General features: G+C 52.3%; 1 protein-coding gene across 1 annotated transcript in view; it reads right to left on the bottom strand.

Annotated features, from left to right (window-relative positions):
- ABLIM2 (actin binding LIM protein family member 2) overlaps window positions 1–23,133 on the bottom strand; it is a 148,411-nt gene that overhangs the window by 73,785 nt on the left and 51,493 nt on the right. Inside the window, exons 9-10 of the mRNA XM_064286332.1 lie at window positions 13,433–13,520; window positions 5,506–5,564 (exon numbers count right to left, since the gene is read on the bottom strand). Coding sequence (XP_064142402.1) covers window positions 5,506–5,564; window positions 13,433–13,520 — 147 coding nt within the window. The remainder of the gene's footprint in view (window positions 1–5,505; window positions 5,565–13,432; window positions 13,521–23,133) is intronic.

Below are 23,133 nucleotides of genomic sequence, written 5' to 3'. Positions count from 1 at the left end.
CCATCCGTCTATCCATCCGTCCATCTATCCGTTTATCTATCTGGAGTTCCAGGGTGACAAATGGTGAATGTGCTCGGCTGCTGACAGAAAGATTAGAGGTTCAAGCCCATCAAGAGGGGCCTTGGAAGAAGGGCCTGGTGATCTACTTCCAGAAATTCAGCCACTAAAACCCCTGTGGAGCGCAGCCCTGCTGGCGCACATCGGGCTCGACTCATCGACATCTGGCTTTTGTTGCACCTTATCCCCCAGCCCAGATGTCTCATGGGGCTGGTCCCTGCTATCAACCTTTGCGATGGTCACAGTCACCCCAAAGACCACACTTCATCCTGACTGACCCCTCGTGCCCCGAACCAACCCCCCTTTCCCCCAAACAAAGTTCCTTGTGCTGCCCCTCCCCCCAGCACCTGTAACAATCCCAGTTTTGCTCCCACTCCCCCAGACATCTTAGAAATAGCCCCTTGGAGGCCACCGCAGACCACAATCGCCACTGCAGCCCTGAATCCTGTCTCCTGTGGCCTGTGTCTTCCTCTCGGCTCCGCCCGCCCTGACGGTTCCTGACCATCTACCTGGCCCTCAGGCGCTCCTCTTTCAGCTCCCACTCCTCCCTGCACGTGGCGTCCACGGTCCCCAGGTGGGCAGGACCCACACTGTCCCCCACCCCACTTCCACAAAGGGCCCCCAGCCTCTCAGCCTTGACCTCAGACATCCCCTTCCTACAGCCCCCATGTCCTCCTCCGTGGGGACACTCTCCCCCTGCCTGGGCCCTCCACCACTCTGTCTCTCGTTTTCTAGGCAGGCTCCTTCCGTCCTCTCTATCCCCTCCCCCCTCCCCCCCACCCAGTGACTCTGTCCAGCCCACCCGCTGAAGCCGGCAGCCAGGGCAGGCCATGTGGAATGGTGCCCTGAGCTGCTGGCAGTGTGGGGACACAAAGCGCCTGCAGTCAGCAGGACACAGTGAAGACAGGGACACGCAGGACAGCCGTGGGCTTCTGAAAGATGGAACCTGTGCCAGAATCTCAGATATGAAGCCACCAGCCAGCTCCCAGCCAGGGCAAAGCCTGGGTTGGCTGCAGGCTAACCACACACAGCACCTGGTCTCAGTGGGCAAAAGCCCCAAAAAGGACTGGCGCCTGTACCTCCCACACACATGGCTCTGGGCTCTCTGGGCCAGAGGAGAACTTTCGACCTGACTTATAATCTCTCATAGAAACTTCCAGATGGAATCACTTCCTGTTGGGGTCTCACTGCCCAAAGACCCAGGGCTGCTGCAGCAAGGGCTGGAGATGAGCGAGGGGGCAGGCGGCCAAGAGTCTGTGGGGAGGGCCACTGAGGCTGGACTGGGAAAACCTCAGCAGACGGGCCCTTCCTGGGACAGGACACCCCCAGCATTTCTGTAGGTAATGGCTACAACCAGCCCCTCCCTCCTGTGCCTCCATGCCAGAGCCAGCACCCACACCAGCTCCCAGTTCACTGGCATAAAGGCACCTTGGTCACCTCAGCTCTGGACCCACTTCTGGAATCCCCAGATCTGCTGAAGTGGGCTGGAGGTGCTGTGACAGACATCCTTTGTGTGTGGGACGGGATGGTTAAGTATTGCCTCATTTTGCCAGAAGAACTGGATGGTGCCCGGCTACCATCACCAAATGTTTTGATCAAAGATTCTATGGAAGAATCCTGACCAAAAGGGGGAAAATGAGGAACAGAATTTCAAATTTGCATGGACTCCAGACTTTCTGGAGCCATGGAGGCTGGATGAACCCTTGAAACTATTGCCCTGAGATAATCTTTAAACCTTAAACCAAAAATATCCCCTGAAGTCTTCTCAAAACCAAACAATAGTTTAGCTTAACCAGTAAAGAATGTCTATCTTGAGAATTACGCTCTTTTAAGATCCACGTGTATGGGATCAAATTGACAACCAAAACCCGACTGTGGTGGAGTCAATTCCAACTCATAGTACCCTATAGGGCAGCGTAGAACTGCCCCATAAGGATTCCAGGCTGTAAATCTTTACAGAAGCAGACTGCCACATCTTTCTCCCACTGGGCGGCTGGTGGGTTCGAACCACCTTTCGGTTAGCAGCCAAGCACTTTAACCACTGCACCGCCATGGCTCCAATAAACTGACAACAGCAACTCATAAGATTAGATGAGAACCTTAGAGAGCAGTGGGTTTTGTTAATGGGGAGGGAACAACTCAGAAAAGGAGGGTGAGCATGGCTGCACAACTTGAAGAATGTACTCAGTGTCACTGGCTGGTACATGTTGAAACTGTTGAATTGGCATACGTTCTGCTGTGTATATCTTCAACAACAATTTTTTTTAATTAAATTAAATTAATAGCACATATCCAAAAAAATATTGCCTCGTTTTTATAATGTGGAAAATAGGTTGCCACTCTGCCCTGCCTCTCAGCTCCCCCGCAGCCTGGTTGTGATGCTGGGCAGGTCCCTGACACTCTGTGCCTCAGTTTCCATATCTGTGACATAAGAGTAACAGCACGGTCGATTCCACGGGGTCACCGTGAAAAGTAAGCAGGGCAGAGTATGTGAAACGTGACACACAGGGCCCAGCATGTCAGCAGGAAGGAAGGTGGAGGGAGAGACAGAGAGAGAGACAGGGACAGAGAAAGGGAGAGAGTGAGAGAGTCAGAGAGAGAGAGAAAGAAAGGGAGGGAGAGAGAGAAAGGGAGTAAAGAAAGGGAGAGAAAGAAAAAGCAAGAGAAAGAAAGGGAATGGGAAAGAAAGACAGGGAAGAAAGAGAAAGAAAGGAAGGGAAATAAAAGGAAACAAAAAGAAAAGAAGGAAGATGATATATTATGGATGGAATTGTGTCTCCAAAAACATATGCTGGCATCCTAACGCCAGTGTCTGTGAACATGACCTTGTTTGGAAATACAGTCCTTGGAGATGTTATCAGTAAAGTTAACGTGATGTCATACCCATGCAGGGTGGGTCCTAATCCTACACGAGCAGTGTCCCTATAAAAGAGGAGAAACACAGAGACGGAGACAGAGCAAAGACGCCATGTGACGCTGCAGCTGCAGCCCAGGAACGCCGGGAGCCATCAGGAGCCAGAAGAGAGGCAGGACCAGTCTCCCTCAGAGCCTCCGAAGCCAACACGGCCGACACACGGCGGACCCCCCACCTCCAGGCTGTGAGAGGATACGTTTCTGTTCCTATACGCCCCGCCTTGTGGTACTTTGTTCCGGCCGCCCCAGGAGACTCAGACACTGTGTGTCCACGTTTTACACATTAACAAACCCTTTGTCGACGTGGGATTCTGAGGGCCTGAGGATGAAGTCAGGACTAAGTGCTCAGCACAGACAAGGATCAGACTGAGATTTCACTTCACTTCGGGCCCGTCGGGGGACCTGACAGAGAAGGCCCTTCTTCCAAAGCAGAATAACACAACAGCACTGGGTGTCTGAAAAGAAAAGGCCCCTCAGCTGAGCACACACCCACAGCAGCCCGAGAGGGCTATCCTGGGCCACTGAGGAATATCCTGCAACTCCAGAGCTATCCCAGCCCCAGCGGTCAGGTGCCAGCCCCGTCACCAGCATTAGTACTATGAAAGGGGCGCAGCAGGGTCCTCGGTCCACCCAGGACACGTTCAGACAGAGCTGCCTCCTCCCACGTTCTAGAACTCACTACCCTCATTCATTCCCCACCTTCTACCTCACCCACCAGGTCTCAGCTCTGGGAGCCGCTGTTCCCCCCTACCTTGCCCTCTGCCGAGCCGGCAACAGTCCCTGGCACGTGCAGCCTGCTCCCCACAGGTCCGCCATTCCCACCAGGGCCCCCTGGGCTCGTCCTCTGTGTCCCTGGGCCCAACTCTGATACACACAGTTGGCAATTCATGGGTGTGCTTGTGACTATAGGAGCAAATGCCCAAGGGTGCATTAGGGACTCGGCAGGTAGGACCTTCTGGATGGCCTGCCACTAGGCCACCCTCAGCAGATGCCTAGGAGCAGCGAACGTGCCTCCATGTCCTGCGGGAGCCCCTCGACATGGGGACACCCATCAAGGAGACCTTCCAGGTGGGTGAGCATGAGTCCCCTTCTCTGTGCAAGTCCCCAGCCCCACTGCTGGCTTCTCACCTGACAGCAGCCTGAGGCAGGGAACAAACTGGCCCTGAGGGTCCAGAGCCCGCCTGGCACCTGGCACAGGGCCCTTGGTCAGTGACAATGGGCACAGGCCCAAGATGTGGGCCATCCGCATGTCCAATGGCGGGCAGCACAGTGGCCTGGCCAGGGCCTGGCACCACTTCCGCCCCAGGGAGGGTCACAGGGAGTCAGAGCCCCCGACTCCACCCAGGCTACGTTTGTCACAGGTCGCAGCTCACCGCAGCTAACCAGGCTGGCATGGTATTACTGAGCCCACACGTGATGGGCAGCAGGGACAAGGAGATGTCAGGCCCTGCAGATGAATTACCTCCAGGGTGGCCGAGACCACGGGGCAAGTCGCCCGCCCCTCCCTCCCTGCCCCGTGCCCAGCCTCCTCCCTCTGCTCTACGTGGCCCGCTCCTTCTCATCTTTCTGGTCTTAGTTCAAATCTCGTTTTCTCTGGAGGCTTCCCTGCCTGTCCATCTGAAGTCAGCAGTCCCTCACCGCTCTCCTTCAGCAGCCACTGGTCTCCCTGGATGCACTGGCTACCACCAGCCATTTCTACACTCTTCTCCTGGGTACGGGCTGGTTTCTGCTCTGAGATCACGCCGGCTTTGTCCCTGGCTGCACCCACATGCCCGGCGCCCACGGAAGCCTCCGCCAGTACCAACTGGCATGTGAAGGTCAGTAGGGCCTGTCCACGGAAGCCCTGTTCCCCCTTGTGCACTTCACATCAGCACTTAGCTGACCCACCTGTTACATCCTAACACCTCTGTGATGGCTGACGTTATGTGTCAACTTAACGTTAAGTGTCAACTAGGCCATTATTCTCAGTATTACGTAATTTTCCTTCTTTTTGTGATCTGACATAAGGGGAATTTCCTTGGGGGTATGGCCTGCATCCAATATATATGGACATTCTGGCAAAGCCCTCTCTTTCTCTCTCTCTCTTGCTTTATCCTGCATCCAACTCGTCATCCTCTGACCTCTGATTCATGGGATGATCTTGGGGTTGTCAGCCCCTGCAACCATGTGAGTCACAAGGAGCCTCCAGCCTGACACCTGACCCATGGATTTGGGACTTGCCAGTCTCCACAACTGCGTCAGCCATTTCCTTGAAATAAACCTCTCTTTATATGTATGTGTTGTCAGGTGCCGTCGAGTCGATTCTGTGTATATATATGTATTTTATACATAGACGCGCTTCATCGGTTTTGCTGTTCTAGAGAACTCAGCCTAAGACAACCTCCCGGAGCCCCTGGCTGCCCCTGCCTGCAGCCTGGCCTGGGCAGCTTCAGGGAGCTGAGCAAGGGCCACAGAAACGTCCGAGAATCCCCTTGATTGTGCAAAGATGCCCCGAGTGTGAGGAGCAACCAGGGAAAAAAGAGCGAGGCCACCCACCTTGGTTTTGTCCTCAGTCCTCGCCACTTGCCGGCATGCAGGGTGCCAGATGGAAGAACCTGCGACAGACCCGAGAAGGAGGCGGTTAGTGTGTTCTTGAGACACAGAGGCCGTGTAGAGGCTAGCGTGGGAACAAGGGTGCCTATGACCACGTATACATCACAGTCCTGGCCCCGTGGCTCATAGCCCAGGGGGAGGGGCATAAAGTCAACAGGCAAACACACCCCTGGGAGGTGGGCTAAGCGCTCAGACAGGTGGCAGCACAGGGTCCCGAGGCCCAAGGTGGCGGCTCTCCGAGCCTGGGGCACCCAGAGAATGGCCCTCGGAGAGTAAGGCATTTGAGGTGCTTTGAGTTTAGGGGCAGTGGAGAGAAAGGGTCCCCTGGGCCACTGCCAACCTCAGTGGGGCTCAGCCAGTGTAAGCCCACCCTGCCCTCCCCCCACAAGTGTGGACGGGCCGGACATCAGCGGCCGAAACAGGTGGGACCAGCCTGAATGATGGCTTTGGGGGGGGAGCTCTTAGCGAGTGACAAGATGGGGAACTTCAGAGTGCGAGGGGGTCTGTTTTGTAGAGTGTGGGGAGCAGGTCAGGGGGTGGGTGGGTAGACACAAAGCTCTAATGCTGGGCCCAACCACATCACTAGCTTGCTGGGTCTCTGGGTGTTTGTATGACTCAGTTTCTTCTCCCATCAGCTCCGCCCAGTCACCCAGTCAACAGCCAGCACCATCAGCTCCGCCCAGTCGCCCAGTCAACAGCCAGCATCGTCAGCCCCGCCCCGTCACCCAGTCAACAGCCAGCACCGTCAGCTCCGCCCAGTCGCCCAGTCAACAGCCAGCATCGTCAGCCCCGCCCCATCACCCAGTCAACAGCCAGCACCATCAGCTCCACCCCATTGCCCAGTCAACAGCCAGCACCATCAGCTCCGCCCCATGGCCCAGTCAACAGCCAGCACCATCAGCTCCGCCCCGTTGCCCAGTCAACAGCCAGCACCATCAGCTCCGCCCCATGGCCCAGTCAACAGCCAGCACCATCAGCTCCACCCCGTCACCCAGTCAACAGCCAGCACCATCAGCTCCGCCCCGTCGCCCAGTCAACAGCCAGCACCATCAGCTCCACCCCATTGCCCAGTCAACGGCCAGCACCATCAGCTCCGCCCTGTTGCCCAGTCAACAGCCAGCACCATCAGCTCCTCCCAGTCACCCAGTCAACAGCCAGCACCGTTAACACAACACGGTCACATGGTTCCAGCTGCTGGCAGGATGGTTTTTTCCTAAGTCACCCTCAACCTGCCCAAGTCTCCATTTTTCTTACCTAAAAACTGGCTAAGAATATCCCACCTCATCAGGCAGTTGGGGGAATTTAATAAACTCAAAGAGGGCTGGCACTGCCACCTGCCCCAGCCATCTGCATCTGGTTTAGGGTCCTCCTCTTGACCACCCATCCCAACCAGGCTGCGCCCTGCAAGAAGTGGGGCTGCGTCCACCCACACACACCCCGAAACCCCCAATTAGGGGCTTCAAAAGCATGGACAGAGCCTTCCAGTTCCCCCCGTGCACTAACATCTGGAAGGTGGTTTATTACCTCCCCTCTAGACAGCTTCTGTATCAACACCGACTCCTGGAGCGACCACGGTTAGACGTGTGTACGTGTAAGGTATTTATTGTTTTCTCATTTTTATAACTATAAAGGTAAAAGGTGCTCCTGATTAAAATTATGCTGTTGCTAGCTACTGTGGGGTCGGGCCCCGACGCATGGTGACCCCGTGACAAGGAACAAAACGCTGCCTGGTCCTGTGCCATCCCCGTGATCGGTTGTAGATCAGAGTGTTGTGATCCACAGGGTTTTCACTGGCTGATTTTCAGAAGTTGGTCACCAGGCATTTCTTCCTTGCCCGTCTTAGTCTGGAAGCTCCGCTGAAACCTGTTCAGCAACACGCGGCCTCCGCGGACGAACGGGTGGCAGCTGTGCATGGGGCGCATCGGCCAGGAATCAAACCCCGGTCTCCATACGGAAGGCCAAACAAGGAATGAACACCAGCCGTGATTCCCGCCCCCTTCTCATCTGGCGCCTTCCAGAACACACACGCATTTTAGATGAAATAGGGACCCCGCTGTACAGGTAGTTTCAGATCCAGCAATTTTAGCTTAAAATTACATTGAGCATTTTCCCGTATAATTGGAAATTATAAAGAGAACTTCAGGGGCTCTGCGTCACTCCATTGGGCGAGGAGAGGAGAACGTGTGTGTCCGCTCCTCTCCTGCGGGTTCCTGGTTTTTCCGTCTACGTGATGCTGCGGGACCACCCTGTCTCTCTCTGTTCCCTTGAGCACCTCCCAGGAATGGAGCCTTGGCTCAAAGGCTGTGCACGTGTTTGGGGCTCTGAGGCTTCTCAGCAATTTCCCCATTTTCATCCCCACCCAGTGAACACGAGGCCTGTGTCCCCACCTTCGCCACCATGGGGGTTCACCCTTCCTTGTCATCACTGTGGACTCAACGGAGAAAAATGTTCCTGCTCGTTATTTTGGAGCTCTGGCGATACAGTGGTTAGGAGCTTGGCTGCTAACTGAAAGGTCAGCAGTTCAAAGCCACTGGCCGCCCCTGGAAACCCTAATCCAGGTCTCCCAGATAATTATCGAGAGGCAGCACCCCCACCCCCACCTATGTGAGGACAAACACCAATTAAAAATTTCAGAATTGTTTCCGCAAATTCTTCCTCTGCCTCTTTGAAAAGTTTTTGAATCAAGGATGTTCCTCAAGACCTGGAAGCCATCTCTTTCGTTGTTGTTGTGTTTTAAGTGAAAGTTTCCAGTTCAAGCCAGTTTCTCATATGAAAACTTATACACACATTATTATGTGACCCTAGTTGCTCTCCCTGTAATATGTCAGCACACTCCTCCTTTCCACCCCAGATTTCCTGTGTCCGTTCAGCCAGCTCCTGTCCTTTCTGCCCTCTCATCTCACCTCCAGACAGGACCTGTACACTTAGTCTTGTGTATCTGCTTGAACTAAGAAGCACACTCTTTACGTGTACCATTTTATGTCTTATAGTCCTGTCTAATCTTTGCCTGAAGAGTTGGCTTCGGGAGTGGTTTTAGTTCCGGGTTAACAGAAAGTCCAGGAGCCATGTCTTCTGGGGTTCTTCCAGTTCAAGATCATTAAGGCAGGTCTTTTTACTAAAATTTGAGTTCTGCACCCTACTTTTTCCCTGCTCTGCCAGGGACTCTCTGTTGTGTTCCCTGTCAGGGTGGTCATTGGTGGTATCTGGACACCATCTAGTTCTTCTGGTCTCAGGCTGATGGAGTCTCTGGTTTATGTGGCCCTTTTTGTTTCTCGGGCTAATATTTTCCTTGTGTCTTTGGTGTTCTTCACTCTCCTTTGCTCCAGGTGGGTTGGGTCCAATTGATGCATCTTAGATGGCCGTTCGCTAGCTTTTAAGACCCCAGACACCACTCGCCAAAGTGGGATGCAGAACATTTTCTTAATATGCTCTGTTATGCCAATTTACCTAGATGTCCCCTAAACCATGGTCCCCAGACCCCACCCTTGCTACTGTGTCCCTCAAAGTGTTTGGTTTATTCAGGAAACTTCTTAGCTTTTGGTTTAGTCAAGTTGTGCTTACTTCCCCTGTATTGTGTGCTGTCTGGAAGCCATCTCTTTAGAAATTAAACCATCAAGGCGGATCTTACCCCTTGTGTACTGAACTGAGTCCGCCCAAAATATGGTACAAATCCTAACCCCTTATACCTGTGGTTAGGAGCCCTGGTGGTACAGTGGTTAAGAGCTCAGCTGTTAATCAAAAGATTAGCAGTTCAAATCTCCCAGCCACTCCTTGGAAACCCCATGGGGCAGTTCTACTCTGTTCTATAGGGTTGCTACGCGCAACTGGAATAACTGTGGTTATAATCCCAGTTGGAAATAGGTTTTCTTTGTTATGTTAATAAGGCAGTATTAGTGTGGGGTGTGTCTTAGGCCATTTCTTTTGAGATACAAAAGAGATTAAACAAGCAAGAAAGAAAGCAGAGATGGGGGAAGAGAGATGCTATGCATATGAAGATCACCTAGGAGCCAAAGGACAAGGAGCTTCCCCCAGAGCTACAGAGAGAGAACTCCCTCCCTACAGCGGCACCCTGAATTCAGAGTTCCAGCCTCCTAAACTGTGAGAAAATAGATTTCTGCTTGTTAAAGCTCCCCAAGTGTGGTATCTCTGTTACAGCAGCACTAGGTGACTAAGATGCCCCTACCTCCCAGGTTCCCAGAAGGAGATGAGCATAACTTCAGGTATCCTGCCACAAAGATGTCAATGTAGTGGGTTGTATCTGCTTGTTGCTGTTGTTAGGTGCCATCAGCTTGGTTCTGACTCATAGAAAACCCATGTACAACAGAACAGAACACTGCCCAGTCCTGCACCATCCCCATAATCATTGTTACGCTTGAGCCCATTGTTGCAGCCGCTGGGTCAACCCATCTCCTTGAGGGTCTTCCTCTTTTTCGCTGACCCTCTACTTTACCAAGCAGAATGTCCTTCTCCAGGGACTGATCCCTCCTGACAACACGTCCAAAGTATGTGAGACATAGTCTCATCCAAAGTATGTGAGACATAGTCTCGCCATCTTTGCTTCTAAGGAGCATTCTGGTTGTACTTCTTCCAAGACAACCTTGTTTTTTCTTTTGGCAGTCCATGGTATATTCAGTATTCTTTGCTAACACCGTATTTCAAAGGCATCAATTCTTCAGTCTTTCTTATTCATCATCCAGCTTTCACATGCCTATGAGGCGATTGAATACACCATGGCTTGGGTCAGTCAGCCTTGGTCCTTAAAGGGACATCTTTGCTTTTTAACACTTTGAAGAGCTCTTTTGCAGCAGATTTGCCCAATGCAATGCGTTGTTTATCTGATCAGCTACCTGAAAGTTTGGAGGTCCGAGTTCACCCAGAGGTGCCTCAGAGGAAAGAGCTGGCAATTTACTTCTAAAAAAGCCAGCCATTGAAAACCCCATGGAGCACAGCTCTACTCTGATGACATAGGGTCGCCAGGAGTCTGAGACCACTTGAAGGCAGCTGCGCTGTGGTGCATAAAGGGTGAAGCTTCTTTCCGTCCATGCAAACTCTTTGGTGGCTTGCCTGGGAAGCATCATGCTCCGGTTTAACCGTTTTTCAATATGAAAACTTTTCTTTCTCTTCTACTTTTGTGGAGAGGTCTTCTGGTTTGGGAGTAGATGTTGTTTTTAATTATATTTCCCCAACACCTGCCATATTATTTGAAAGAGTCCACAACCACAGAGATGACAAGGAAGGGCGAACCCCCATGGTGGTGAGGGCGGGGACACGGGCCTTGTGTTTGCTGGGTGGGGATGAAAATGGGGAAATTGCCAAAAAGCCTCAGAGCCCTAAAAATGTGCACAGCCTTTGAGCCAAGGCTCCAATCCTCGGAGGTGCTCAAGGGAATAGAGAGAGGCAGGGGTGGTCCCCGTAGCATCAGGCAGAGGGAAAAACCAGGAACCCCTGCTTCTCAGAGCTCTTGCTGCAGTGGGGTCCACTGGTCAATGACACCTCTGTGGAGCCCTTACACCCAGGGAGGGCAAGCAGAGGATCTCGAGTGACCAGTAAGATGGGGTCCATGCACCCCTCCTCACCTGTGAACCCCAGAGGCCCCTTACCACAGCACTCTGGCGCCCCCTGGGACAGAGTTTGAAAGCCCTGGCCTTGCCTGCCTTCCCTGTATAAGTGGAAAGTCTTAGGGCAGGGGGTACATACCCAAATGTCCCACCAGGTTCTGGAAGACCTGCCTAGAAATCAGGCTGCCTCAGCCCAGTGTCCTGAAGAGTGGCTTTGTCCCCCAGCTGGGGTACCCTGATGGCTCCAGGGTGACACTTTCATCCCCGAGTAGCAGAAAGCAGCTCGTTGGAGTGAGAAGGGCCCTATGTCCTTGTGGGGGGGATGCCCCAGGGAGGGGAACCCTCCCCCCAGGATGGCCCTGTGCCTGCTGGGGATGGCCCCAAAGGGTCCTTTCATGGGATCGTAGAGGGGACCCGAGAGAGGCCACCCGTCTGACATCACTGCCCTGGCTCAGCCTCAGAAAGGGAGGCCTGTCTGCAGGACAGTCCACGGCCTCTGGGTCACCCAACACTGGGGACAGTGGAGTAGGGGGAGCACAGCCCTTCACCGTGGCCCCTCAGGACCTGAGACACAGAGCTGGGGAAGAGATGGTGGCAGAGCTGGGGCCTGAGACCAGCCCCCTCCCCAGCCGTCTGGAGAGAGGGACCCAGCAGTGTCAGGTCCTCTCCCCATGCCTGGCTTCTCCATGGTCCCCTCCCTGGGTCCGGGTCCAGGCTGCCTTGCCCACCCCCCGCCTGCTCCCTCCCTAGACCAGGCACAGCCCCACACCTCCTCCCTCCATGCAGTGTCTGCCCCCCAGGTGGGCTTCAAAGCCCCCTCCTGTCCCACCCAGCTCATCCTCCTCTGTGCCTCCAGCCCAGCCCTTCTGCACCTCGCCTTCGTGCCTCCCAGCTCCTCCTGCAGCTGAAGAGCACGCTCTTTCCAAGGAGCCAGAGCCTCCAGTCTCTGGGCCTCTGCTAACCTGGTGGAGCCCTGCCCATCCCCTCACAGGGGCACCTCCTCCAGACAGTCCTCCTGGCCTAGGTGGGCACACATGTGCTGGGGCAGTGTCACTGCAGACATGTCTGCCCACTTCACTGATTTACTCCCAGCACTCACCAAGGGCATAGCCCTGACAGGGCTCAAGAATGAACGAGGGGCAGGGGGGGAGTCACCAAAGTGGGAAGAGTAAGTGTGACCCTCTACATCCAAAGAATAGCCTTTTGTCCCTCCCCCCATTGATGCAGAGTCCCCGGGTGGCACAAATGGTAAACATGCTCGACTACCAGCCAAAAGGTTGGAGGTTCAACCCCCCCAGAGGCACCTGGAAGAAAGGCCTGGCAATCTGCTTCTGAAAGCCTTGTAAGTCCTATGGAGCCGTTTTACTGTGACACAGGGATTGGGTGCTTCCCACCAAGCACCATGGAACGCTGTGGGAGGCTGTCTGGTTCTTCTCCCAAGCTCTCCTTTATCAGAAAGCCTCACCTGGGTGCGGGGCTCATCAACCCCTCTTCAGCCCCCTACACAACCCCCTTTGAGGGGAGGGGCCCCGTCTCCAGCAGCAGCAGGCCAGGGGCACAGGGCCAGGAAACAGATGACCCTGAGGTGACGATGGGTCTAGCAGGCTGCATTTGCTTGCTTTTAGGTTTTGCTTGTTGTCGTTGTTACTGGCCACGGAGTCACCCAGTCTCATGGCAACCCCATACACAACAGACTGCAACACTGCCCGGTCCTGCACCGCCCCATGATTGGCTGTGGATTGGACTGTTGTGATCCACAGGGTTTTCACTGGCTGATTTTTGGAAGTAGATAGCCAGGCCTTTCTTCCTAGTCTTAGTCTGAAAGCTCTGCTGAAACCTGTACAGCATCTCAGCAGCACACAAGCCTCCGCTGACAGAGGGGCGATGGCTGCACGTGAGGAGCGCTGGGTGGGGGTCAAACCTGGGTCTCCCGCATGGAAGGGGAGAATTCTACCACTGAACCACACTGCCTCATCTAAGTTTTGCTACTGGGACCGCCTGGCTCTTTATCTTCAGTTCAGCCCTCTTGGTCTCTCATTCATCTCAGCCTCACCAGTGTCATCAAGACGGACAAATGTCTCTCGAGCTGGCCTGCAGAGCAAACCTCTCGTTTTCCACACAATCCCGGGGGCGTTTTCCCTGTGGGAGGGCGGGGCTCAGGCCCACTCCGCCAGCTCCCGGCCACGTGGCTAGCACCTTCTGTACCCGTGAGATGACCCACATGGTGTGCCCCGCTCATGCCCACTGTGTTGTCGGAAACTGACAAGCACCAGCTTCTGGCCTGCGGTCCAAGCGGCACACGGTTGTCTTACCTTGGAGATACATCTCCTCGCCCTCTGCAAACATCCGGCCACACCTGACACATAGTGCGCACGCAGGGTGGTAGTGCTTCTCACCCGCCTGTGAGAGAGAACAGACAGGTGTGTCTACCAAAGGTATCCTGCCCACAGAGCCAGCAGCCTTACCTGCGAGGGAATCGAGGACGTGCAAGGTAGGCTGCAGAAAAGGGCCGGCAACACAGGGCTCAGACTGGACCACCAACCCCTGCACAGAGCCCCGTGTGGTGGGGTCCCCATGACTGTCCAGGGAGCTGTGTCTGAATCCAGGGGTTCTGCCCCTCCTCACCTCCGCCTGGAGGAGCTACTGCCCAGGAGTAGAGACCCACCCAACCTCCACCAGGCACGATGTCGGCAGAGCCAGGGGCTTGGTTGACAGGGTCTGCCTCTTCATACTCAGAAGGGCACTGAGGGAGGGCCAGGTCCCGTCCATGTGTCCCCATTTCCACAGGTAAGGGGAGGGGGCAGGGGGAGGAGAGATGAGAGGAGGAGGGAAAGCAGGGGACGGGGTGGCGGCTGCGAGGCAAGTAGTTGGAGGGGGAGAAGGAGAGGAGGGAAGTGGATGTTTTATTTGGCTTCTGTATGGGGAACATGTCCTGACCTGAGGTTGAGGGGCTGCACTCTGTCGCTAAAGGCAGAGGTACAAACGAAAAAACCAAACTCGTTGCTGAAAAGCGGAGGTAGATGCCCGCATTTCCCTCTTTCCCAAAATGAGAAGCTTACTAGTCACCTCCTGAACCCAAACTTGAATTAATCAAAGCCCAATTCTGACTCATAGCAACCACACAGGACAGACTAGAACTGCCCCATAGGGTTCCCCAGGCTGTCATCTTTAAGGAAGCAGACTGCACACCTTCTCCTGCGGAGCGGCTGGGGGGCTCGAACCACCGACCATTCCATTAGCAGCCGAGTACTTTAACCACTGCACCACCAGGGCCCCCTTGCATCACTCACTGGCCCTGAGCAAGCAAGGAACGTCAATAGCAGGTAAACTCACTTCACGAGCACCTCCCTCTCCTCTCCTTCCCCACGATGACCACCAGCCCAAGGTCTTCATGCCCGGCAGGAGGAAGAGTCCAGAACAAGCTCCTCTAGACAAGGGGCCTGCCTGTCACCGCCTCTGCCAGACTTCCAGACAAATCCACACCACCCACTACCCTGGGGGGAGGCGGACAGTGAGCCCCAGCCCCACACCCGGCCTCCGTACCCTGCTTCCCCCGCCTGTACGTCCTTCTGCTCATCCCAAACACCACCTCCTCCAGGAAGCCCTCCCTAATGCTCTGCCATCTTGAGCCCCGGAAATCCCACGGTCACATTGGGGCTGGTCATTACTCTGGGGGACAGTGAGCCCCTCGAGGGCAGGGGCATCCCCCGAGCTGACCACTTCAGGAGGCAGTCATTGCAGGGTCTGTTTGGAAGGAGGGCACACCACAGCATTCTCCCAAAAGGAATGAGTGTAAAACCGTCATTTTCGTGACTTTTTTTCTGAGACAAATTAAAGACAAGAACAGTTCTATGTTTTTGTGAGTAAAAATCACTGGGTAACAGCATCACAGCTGTCCTGACGGCCTCACCACGTTTCTAACAGTCCCTGATGAATGAATGCACGTGGAATGAATGGATGTGTCCCCTGAGTTCACAGTCTTGGAGCTGCCCTCACGCCCAGCTGGCCCAGGGCACCCTGCTTTCACAAGGGGCATGATTTCAAACAGCAGAAATCCAGGGAGAAAGCAGCCTGGCCTTCTCCCTGGCCTGGTGGCCTGGCAGGTCAGGACGAAAGAGAACGCATGGGGAGGGTTTTAAGAGGACAGGTGTTACATCCAGCCCAGGTACGCTGAGCCGAGAAGAGCCAATGGCACCTCGCTGTCCCTGAGCCTGGACAGCACCCCTCCCCGACCAAAGCAAACTCCCTTTCAGTCCCCGGTAATGGCAGCCGCAGCAGCGGCATCTCTGTAGTGTGGCCAATAAATACTTCACCCACATGGACATGTCTGGACCCTGAGGACAATTCTCATCGGTAAATTACGACCCTCATTGTTCACAGACCCTGGGTGACTCAAATGGTTTGTGACCAACTACTAACCAAAACGCGGGTGGTTTCAAATCCAGCCAGCAGTGCCACGGAAGAAAGGTCTGGCAACCTGCTTCCTTAAAGCTTACAGCCAAGAAAACCCTATGGGGCAGTTCTCATACACGGAAGTCGCCCTGAGTCAGGGTCAACTCAACAGTAACCGGTTAACCGATTATCATGGGAAAGCCATTTGCTGTTTGGAGCGTGTGTGTATTTGTGTGTGTGTTAGTGTGTGTATGTGTGCATTTTGTGTGTGTTTGTGTGTGTGTGTGCGTATAAGGTCCCTGGGTGTCCCAAACAGTTTGCACTCAACTACTAACCAAAAGGTTGACACCGAGCGGCTCTGCAGAAGGAAGACATGGCAACCTGCTCCTGTTAAGACTACAGCCAGGTGAACCCTACGGAGCAGCTCTTTGTAGCAACTGGGGCCGCCACGAGTCAGGATCGACACGGTAGCAGCAAGGTTTTTTTGGCTTTATTTTTTGTGAGAAGCCCGAAGCACACAGCCGGAGGGTGGGGCCAGGTCGGAGCCCAGGCAGCCGAGCGTCAGTCCGGGCCTCGAAGCCCCGTCCTGTGGTCTCAAGCCTGGCGTGGCGGCCCTCGACCCCTGGGTGTGGGCTCCATCCTCACCTGGCCCACTCCCCACACCCCACACAAACAACACGGAGGAACCCCACAAACCGAAGGCCAGCCTGCAAGTGCAGCCTCCGCTCTTACCAAGCTCGAAACCCACGCTTTAGAGTCAGGGAGGGGCCGTTCGGGAGGAGCGAGCGCAAGGGGCCCGAGGGGGCTCTGGGGGCAGGGCGTGTCTGTTCCTGGATCAGGGTGCCGCCGGACAGGGTGAGCCCATGCGTGGGGATTTATCGACTGCCCACTGTGGTGGGAGCACCTTTCTCTACATGTGTTCTGGGTGCAGCTTACATGTCAAAAAAAAAAGTTTTCCCACAAAATGGATCAACGACCTAAATATAAGACCTAAATATAAACTGCTAGAGGAAAACAGAGGAGTAAAGCGTCAGACTTGGCAACGGATCCTTAGACCAGGAACCAGAATCACAAGCAACACAAGAAAAACAAATTGAACTTCATCAAAATCTTTAAAGTTCTGTGCATCAAAGGTTATTAACAAGAAAGTGAAAAGACAGCCTACAGAATGGGAGAAAATACGTGCCAATCACATGCTGATAAGGTTTAATACCCAAAATAGATAAAGAACCCTCAAAACTCAACAACAAAAAGACAACCCGATAAAAATGGGCAAAGGGCTTGTTTAGACATTTCTCCAAAGAAGATACACAAATGGCCAACAAGAACACAACAAGATGCTCAGTGTCATTACTCGTTCCAAACCCGTGGCCACCGAGTCGATTCTGACTCACAGCGACCCCGCAGGACAGAGTAGAACTGCCCCATAGGGTTTCCAAGGCCGTACTCTTTAGGGGAGCAGACTGCCACAGTTTTCTCCTGCGGAGCAACGGTGGGTTCACCCACTGACCTTCCAGTTAGCAGCCAAGCACTCTATCCTTTGCGCCACCAGGGCTCCTTATTGTCGTTGTTGTTGTTAGATGCCGTCGAGTCGGCTCCAATTCATAGTGACCCTATGCACAGCAGATCTACCAATTCCACTCCTAGGTGTGGACCCAAGAGAAGGGAAAACATACATCCACACAGAGACTTGTGCACAAAGGTTTGGAACAGCACTATTCAGGATGGCCAAAAGGTGGAAACAACCCAGGTGTCCATCAACAGACGCTGGATAAACAAAAAGTGGTCCGGCCATACAGTGGCTCATAGTGACCCCATGCACAACAGAACTAAACATTGCCCGGTCCTGCACCATTCTCACGCACGTTGCTATGTTTGAGCCCGTTGTTGCAGCCACTGTGTCAATCCATCTCATTGAGTGTCTTTCTCTCTTTCACTGACCCTTTACTCTACCTAGCATGATGTCTTTCTCCAGGGACCGATCCCTCCTGACAACATGTCTAAGGTATGTGAGACGCAGTCTCTCCACCCTTGCTTCTAAGGAGCACTCTGTCTGTCCTTTGGAGTATTGCTCAGCCATAGAAAGGGTTGAAGTTCTGACACAGGCTGAACTTTGATGAAACTAGAAAACATTACGCTGCGTAAGAAAGTAGACAGACACAAAAGGCCACACACTGTATGGTCCTGTGACATGAAATGTCCAGGACAGGTAAACCCAGAAAGCAGATTAGAGGTGGCCAGGGGCTGGAGGGGGTGCGGGGGGAGTGACTGCTTCAGAGACGCAGGCCGTGTTTTGGGGTGAAAAACTAGAGACCGGCAGTGGTTGCTCAACGCTGTGAACGCACAGAATGCCGCCTGAAAACAGTTAGTTGAATGGTATGTGAAGGTCATTTCAATTAAAAAAAAAAAAAGTGTTTTCCCTAAAAGGTGGGTCTCTGGTGCTTCGTCTATAAAATGAAGGCAACAGAAATGACCCCCTGGAGGCTCTTTTCTACCTTAAAATTCTGATTCCAAGACAGTACTAATGGCTGACTTTTTATTACCAGCCGTGCGCCAAGAAGCGTGCCAAGTGTTTTGCACGCCTTATTTCACTGAATTCCATCCTCACAACAACCCTGGGGACAGGCACTGTCATCTGTCCCCATTTTGCAGATGAGGAAACCGAGGTTCCGGGAGGTAAGGAGACCCACCCAAGCCCACCACACTGACAAAGACGGAGCCAGGATTCACACCTGCCCTCAGACAGACTCCCGGCCTGTGCTCCCTGATTCCCTGCTCTGGGAAGATGCCTGCAGCCTTGGGGGGCAGGAGGAGCCAGTGGTAGCTAAGCCCCTGCAGGCCCTGGTGGCTGGCAGCTTGGGATTACTCCCCCGCAAGCTCATCATCACTGCAGACAGTCCTCCTCCTACGCCCCCCTGTGAACAGGGACATTGGGCGAGGACGCAGGGAAAGGCACTGACTAGGGCAGCCACTGTGTGTCAGCGTGGAGAAGGAAGCCCCCGCAGGACCCACAGCTCCCTCTGCTCACGGCACTGAGGCCGGAGCTGGGCCCACAATACAGAGAGTTAGAGCCAAGCCTGAACCCAGGCCGCCTCATCTCAGTCCCCTTCCCTGGACCACCACGTGGCTGGAGGAGGGAGCACCTCACTCACAGCTTGGGCCGCTTATCTGTAAATGCAAAGGGCAACACCAACACCAGATAGAAAGTTCCAGAACCATCCCTCCATCGTGGAGACACAGGACTGGCGTGTCTGCTCCTCAGGCCACACGAGTGAACACTCAGGCCATCCCCGAGTCCAGTGGTCAGTATGTGCCTGCTTGGCCTGTCCTGGGACCCTCACTTCCTGGGTGGGAGCCCTTGGTGACAAAGCTGAATTTTACCTGAGCCCTTTGTTAAAGAAAACCCCTCACTCTGTGTGTGTTCAGGTTACTGCACCCCGTGCGTTGACAGCTGCCGCTGGGTCAACCCCAACTCATGGCGACCCCACGCACAACACGCCGAAACACTGCCCAGTCCTGTGCCATCCCCTTGATTGGTTGTGGATCTGGCTGTTGTGATCCATAGCATTTTCAGTGGCTGATTTTGGGAAGCAGATCACCAGGCCTTTCTTCCTAGTCCCTCTTAGTCAGGAAGTCCACTGAAACCTGTCAAACAACACACAAGCCTCCACTAAAGACGGGTGGTGGCCGGGCATGAGGTGTGCTGGCCAGGAACCGCACCCGGGTCTCCCACATGGAGGGTGAGAATTCTGCCGCTGAACCACCAGCGCCCGCTGGAATAGACGTTTCCCTTCCTTCCTCCCAACCTTTGTCTCTCCCTCAGCCTAATCCTCACCCCCCCACTCCCTCCCCTGGACCCTCAGGGTCCCGGTGGCCTTACTGTGAGAAAAGAAAACGTTCCCACCAAATGGGCCCAGCAGCAACCTTAACAAGTATCCCCGGCTCATCCCGGTGTCAGCCCTCCGCGTCCAGAGCTGCAGTTCTTCGTCAGCACAGGACCCAGCTCAGGCTCAGTTCTGCTGTCTCCTCCTCCCTCCCGCACCCCTTCCCCTCCCTCACGATAATCCTTTTGAATAAAAGTCACCCTTGCCTGTTTAGGAAACCCTGGTAGTGTAGTGGTTGAGTGCTATATCTGCTAACCGAAAGGTCGGCAGTTCAAATCCACCAGGTGCTCCTTGGAAACTCCATGGGGCAGTTCTACTCTTGCCTATCCGGTCTCTATGAGTCGGAATCAACTTGACAGCAATGGGTTTTTTGTATTTTTGCCTGTGTAACACTGGTCACTGCCTTTTTTTTCTTTGACACTGGGGAGTCACGCTGTCTTGTGGTACAGCGTCCCTGTCTGTAAAATAGGGGGACTCTTCCCCCTCTCAGGGTTATAGTAGGAAATAACGCTGCTCTTTGACTCCAGGCTACTCAGATCCACAGTTAGCACCCACGGAAGCAGCAGTCAAGGATCGGACAACGGCAGCGTGGAGAGAAGGAACGGGCTGTCTCACTGGGGGAGAGCAACTAGGAGTACATAGCAGGGTGTATATAAATTTTTGGATGAGAGACTGACTTGATTTGTAAACTTTCACTTAAAGCACAATACAAATAATAATAAAAAAAGAATCAGACGATGCACTGCATTGAGCAAATCTGCTACAAAAGACCTCTTTAAAGTGTTAAAAAGCAAAGATGTCACCTTGAAAACTAAGGTGCCCCTGACTCAAGACCCTGTTTCAATCCCCTCATATGCATGTGAAAGCTGGACAATGAATAAGGAAGACCAAAGAAGAATTGATGCCTTTGAATTGTGGTGTTGGCAAAGAATATTGAATATACCATGGACTGCCAAAAAGGAAGAAATGAGGAAGTAAAAACACAAGATTTCAAAGGGCGGCTTGAGAAGACAAAGTAAAGTATTATAATGACATGTGCAAAGAGGTGGAGACGGAAAACCAAAAGGGAAGAACACCCTCGGCATTTCTCAAACTGAAAGAACTGAAGAAAAAAATCCAGGCCTCAAGTTGCAATAGTGAAGGGTTCTATGGGGGAAAATATTAAACGATGCAGGAAGTATCAAAAGAAGATGGAAAGAATACACAGAGTCGTTACACCAAAAAGAATTAGTCAATGTTCAGCCACTTCAAGAGGTGGCATATGATCACAAACCAACGGTACTGAAGGAAGAAGTCCAAGCTGCTATGAAGGCATCGGCGAAAAACGAGGCTCCAGGAATTGATGGAATATCAACTGAGATGTTTCGACAAACAGATGCAGCGCTGGAGGTGCTCACTCATCTATGCCAAGAAATATGGAAGACAGCTTCCTGGCCAAATGACTAGAAGAGATCCATATTTATGCCTATTCCCAAAAAGGTGATCCCACCGAATGCAGAAATTATACAACGATATCATTGATCAAACATGCAATCGAGATGCATTGATAATTACTGGCAATTGGAATGCAAAAGTTGGAAACAAAGAAGAAGGATCAGTAGTTGGAAAATATGGCCTTGGTGATAGAAACAATGCTGGAGATCAAATGATAGAATTTTGCAAGACCAACGACTTCTTCATTGCAAATACCTTCTTTCACCAACATAAACGGCAACTATACACATGGACCTCACCAGATGGAACACACAGAAATCAAATTGACTACTTCTGTGGGAAGAGACGATGGAAAAGCTCAATATCATCAGTCAGAAAAAGGTCAGGGGCCAACTGAAGAGACCATCAATTGCTCATATGCAAGTTCAGGCTGAAAGTGAAGAAAATCAGAGCAAGTCCACAAGAGCCAAAATATGACCTTGAGTACCTCCCACCTGAATTTAGAGATCATCTCAAGAATAGATTTGATGCATTAAACACTAGTGACCGAAGGCCAGACGAGTTGTGGAATGACATCAAGGACATCATCCATGAAGAAAGCAAGAGGTCACTGAAAAGATAGCAAAGAAAGAAAAGACCAAGATGGATGTCAGAGGAGACTCTGAAACTTGCTCACGAACATCGAGCAGCTAAAGCAAAAGATGAAGTAAAAGAACTGAACACAAGATTTCAAAGGGCCTCTGGAGAAGACAAAGTAAAGTATTACAATGACGTGCAAAGCTCAGGAGATGGAAAACCAAAAGGGAAGAACATGCTCGGCGTTTCTCAAAATGAAAGAACTGAAGAAAAAATTCAAGCCTCAAGTTGCAATAGTGAAGGATTCTATGGGGAAGATATTAAACAACGCAGGAAGCATCAAAAGAAGATGGAAGGAATACACAGAGTCATTATACCAAAAAGAATTAGTCAATGTTCAACCATTTCAAGAGGTGGCATATGATCAGGAACCCATGGTACTGAAGGAAGAAGTCCAAGCTGCTCTGAAGGCATTGGCGAAAAACAAGGCTCCAGGAATTGATGGAATATCAATTGAGATGTTTCAACAAACAGATGCAGCGCTGGAGGTGCTCACTCATCTATGCCAAGAAATGTGGAAGACAGCTTCCTGGCCAGCTGACTGAAAGAGATCCATATTTACGCCTATTCCCAAGAAAGGTGATCCCACTGAATGTGGAAATTATAGAACAATATCATTAATATCACACGCAAGCAAAATTTTACTGAAGATCATTCAAAAACGGCTGTAGCAGTATATTGACAGGGAACTGCCTGAAATTCAGGCCGATTCAGAAGAGGACATGGAACGAGGAATATCATTGCTGTTGTCAGATGGATCCTGGCTGAAAGCAGAGAATACCAGAAGGATGTTTACCTGTGTTTCATTGATTATGCAAAGGCATTTGACTGTGTGGATCATAATAAATTATGGATAACATTGTGAAGAGTGGGAATTCCAGAACACTTAATTGTGCTCATGCAGAACCTGTACATAGATCAAGAGGCAGTTGTTTGGACAGAACAAGGGGATACTGTGTGGTTTCAAGTCAGGAAAGGTGTGCGTCAGGGTTGTATCCTTTCACCATACCTATTTAATCTGTATGCTGAACAAATAATCCAAGAAGCTGGACTATATGAAGAAGAACGGGGCATCAGGATTGGAGGAAGACTCATTAACAATCTGTGTTATGCAGATGACACAACCTTGCTTGCTGAAGGTGAAGAGGACTTGAAGCACTTACTAATGAAGATCAAAGACCACAGCCTTCACCATGGATTGCACCTCAACATAAAGAAAACAAAAATCCTCACAACTGGACCAATGAGCAACATCATGGTAAACGGAGAAAAGGTTGAAGTTGTCAAGGATTTCATTTTACTTGGATCTACAATCAACAGCCATGGAAGCAGCAGTCAAGAAATCAAAAGACACATTGCATTGGGCAAATCTGCTGCAAAGGACCTCTTCAAAGTGTTGAAGGGCAAAGATGTCACCCTGAAGACTAAGGTGCGCCTGACCCAAGCCATGATATTTTCAATCACATCATATGCATGTGAAAGCTGGACAATGAATAAGGAAGACCGAAGAAGAGTTGACACCTTTGAATTGTGGTGTTGGCGAAGAATATTGAATACACCATGGACTGCCAAAAGATGGAACAAATCTGTCTTAGAAGTACAGCCAGAATGCTTCTTAGAGGCAAGGATGGCGAGACTACATCTTACATACTTTGGACATGTTGTCA

This window comes from Loxodonta africana, chromosome 5 (genome assembly GCF_030014295.1).
Source record: "Loxodonta africana isolate mLoxAfr1 chromosome 5, mLoxAfr1.hap2, whole genome shotgun sequence".
NCBI classification, from domain to species: domain Eukaryota; kingdom Metazoa; phylum Chordata; class Mammalia; order Proboscidea; family Elephantidae; genus Loxodonta; species Loxodonta africana.
This window is presented reverse-complemented; position numbering and strand designations above follow the sequence as displayed.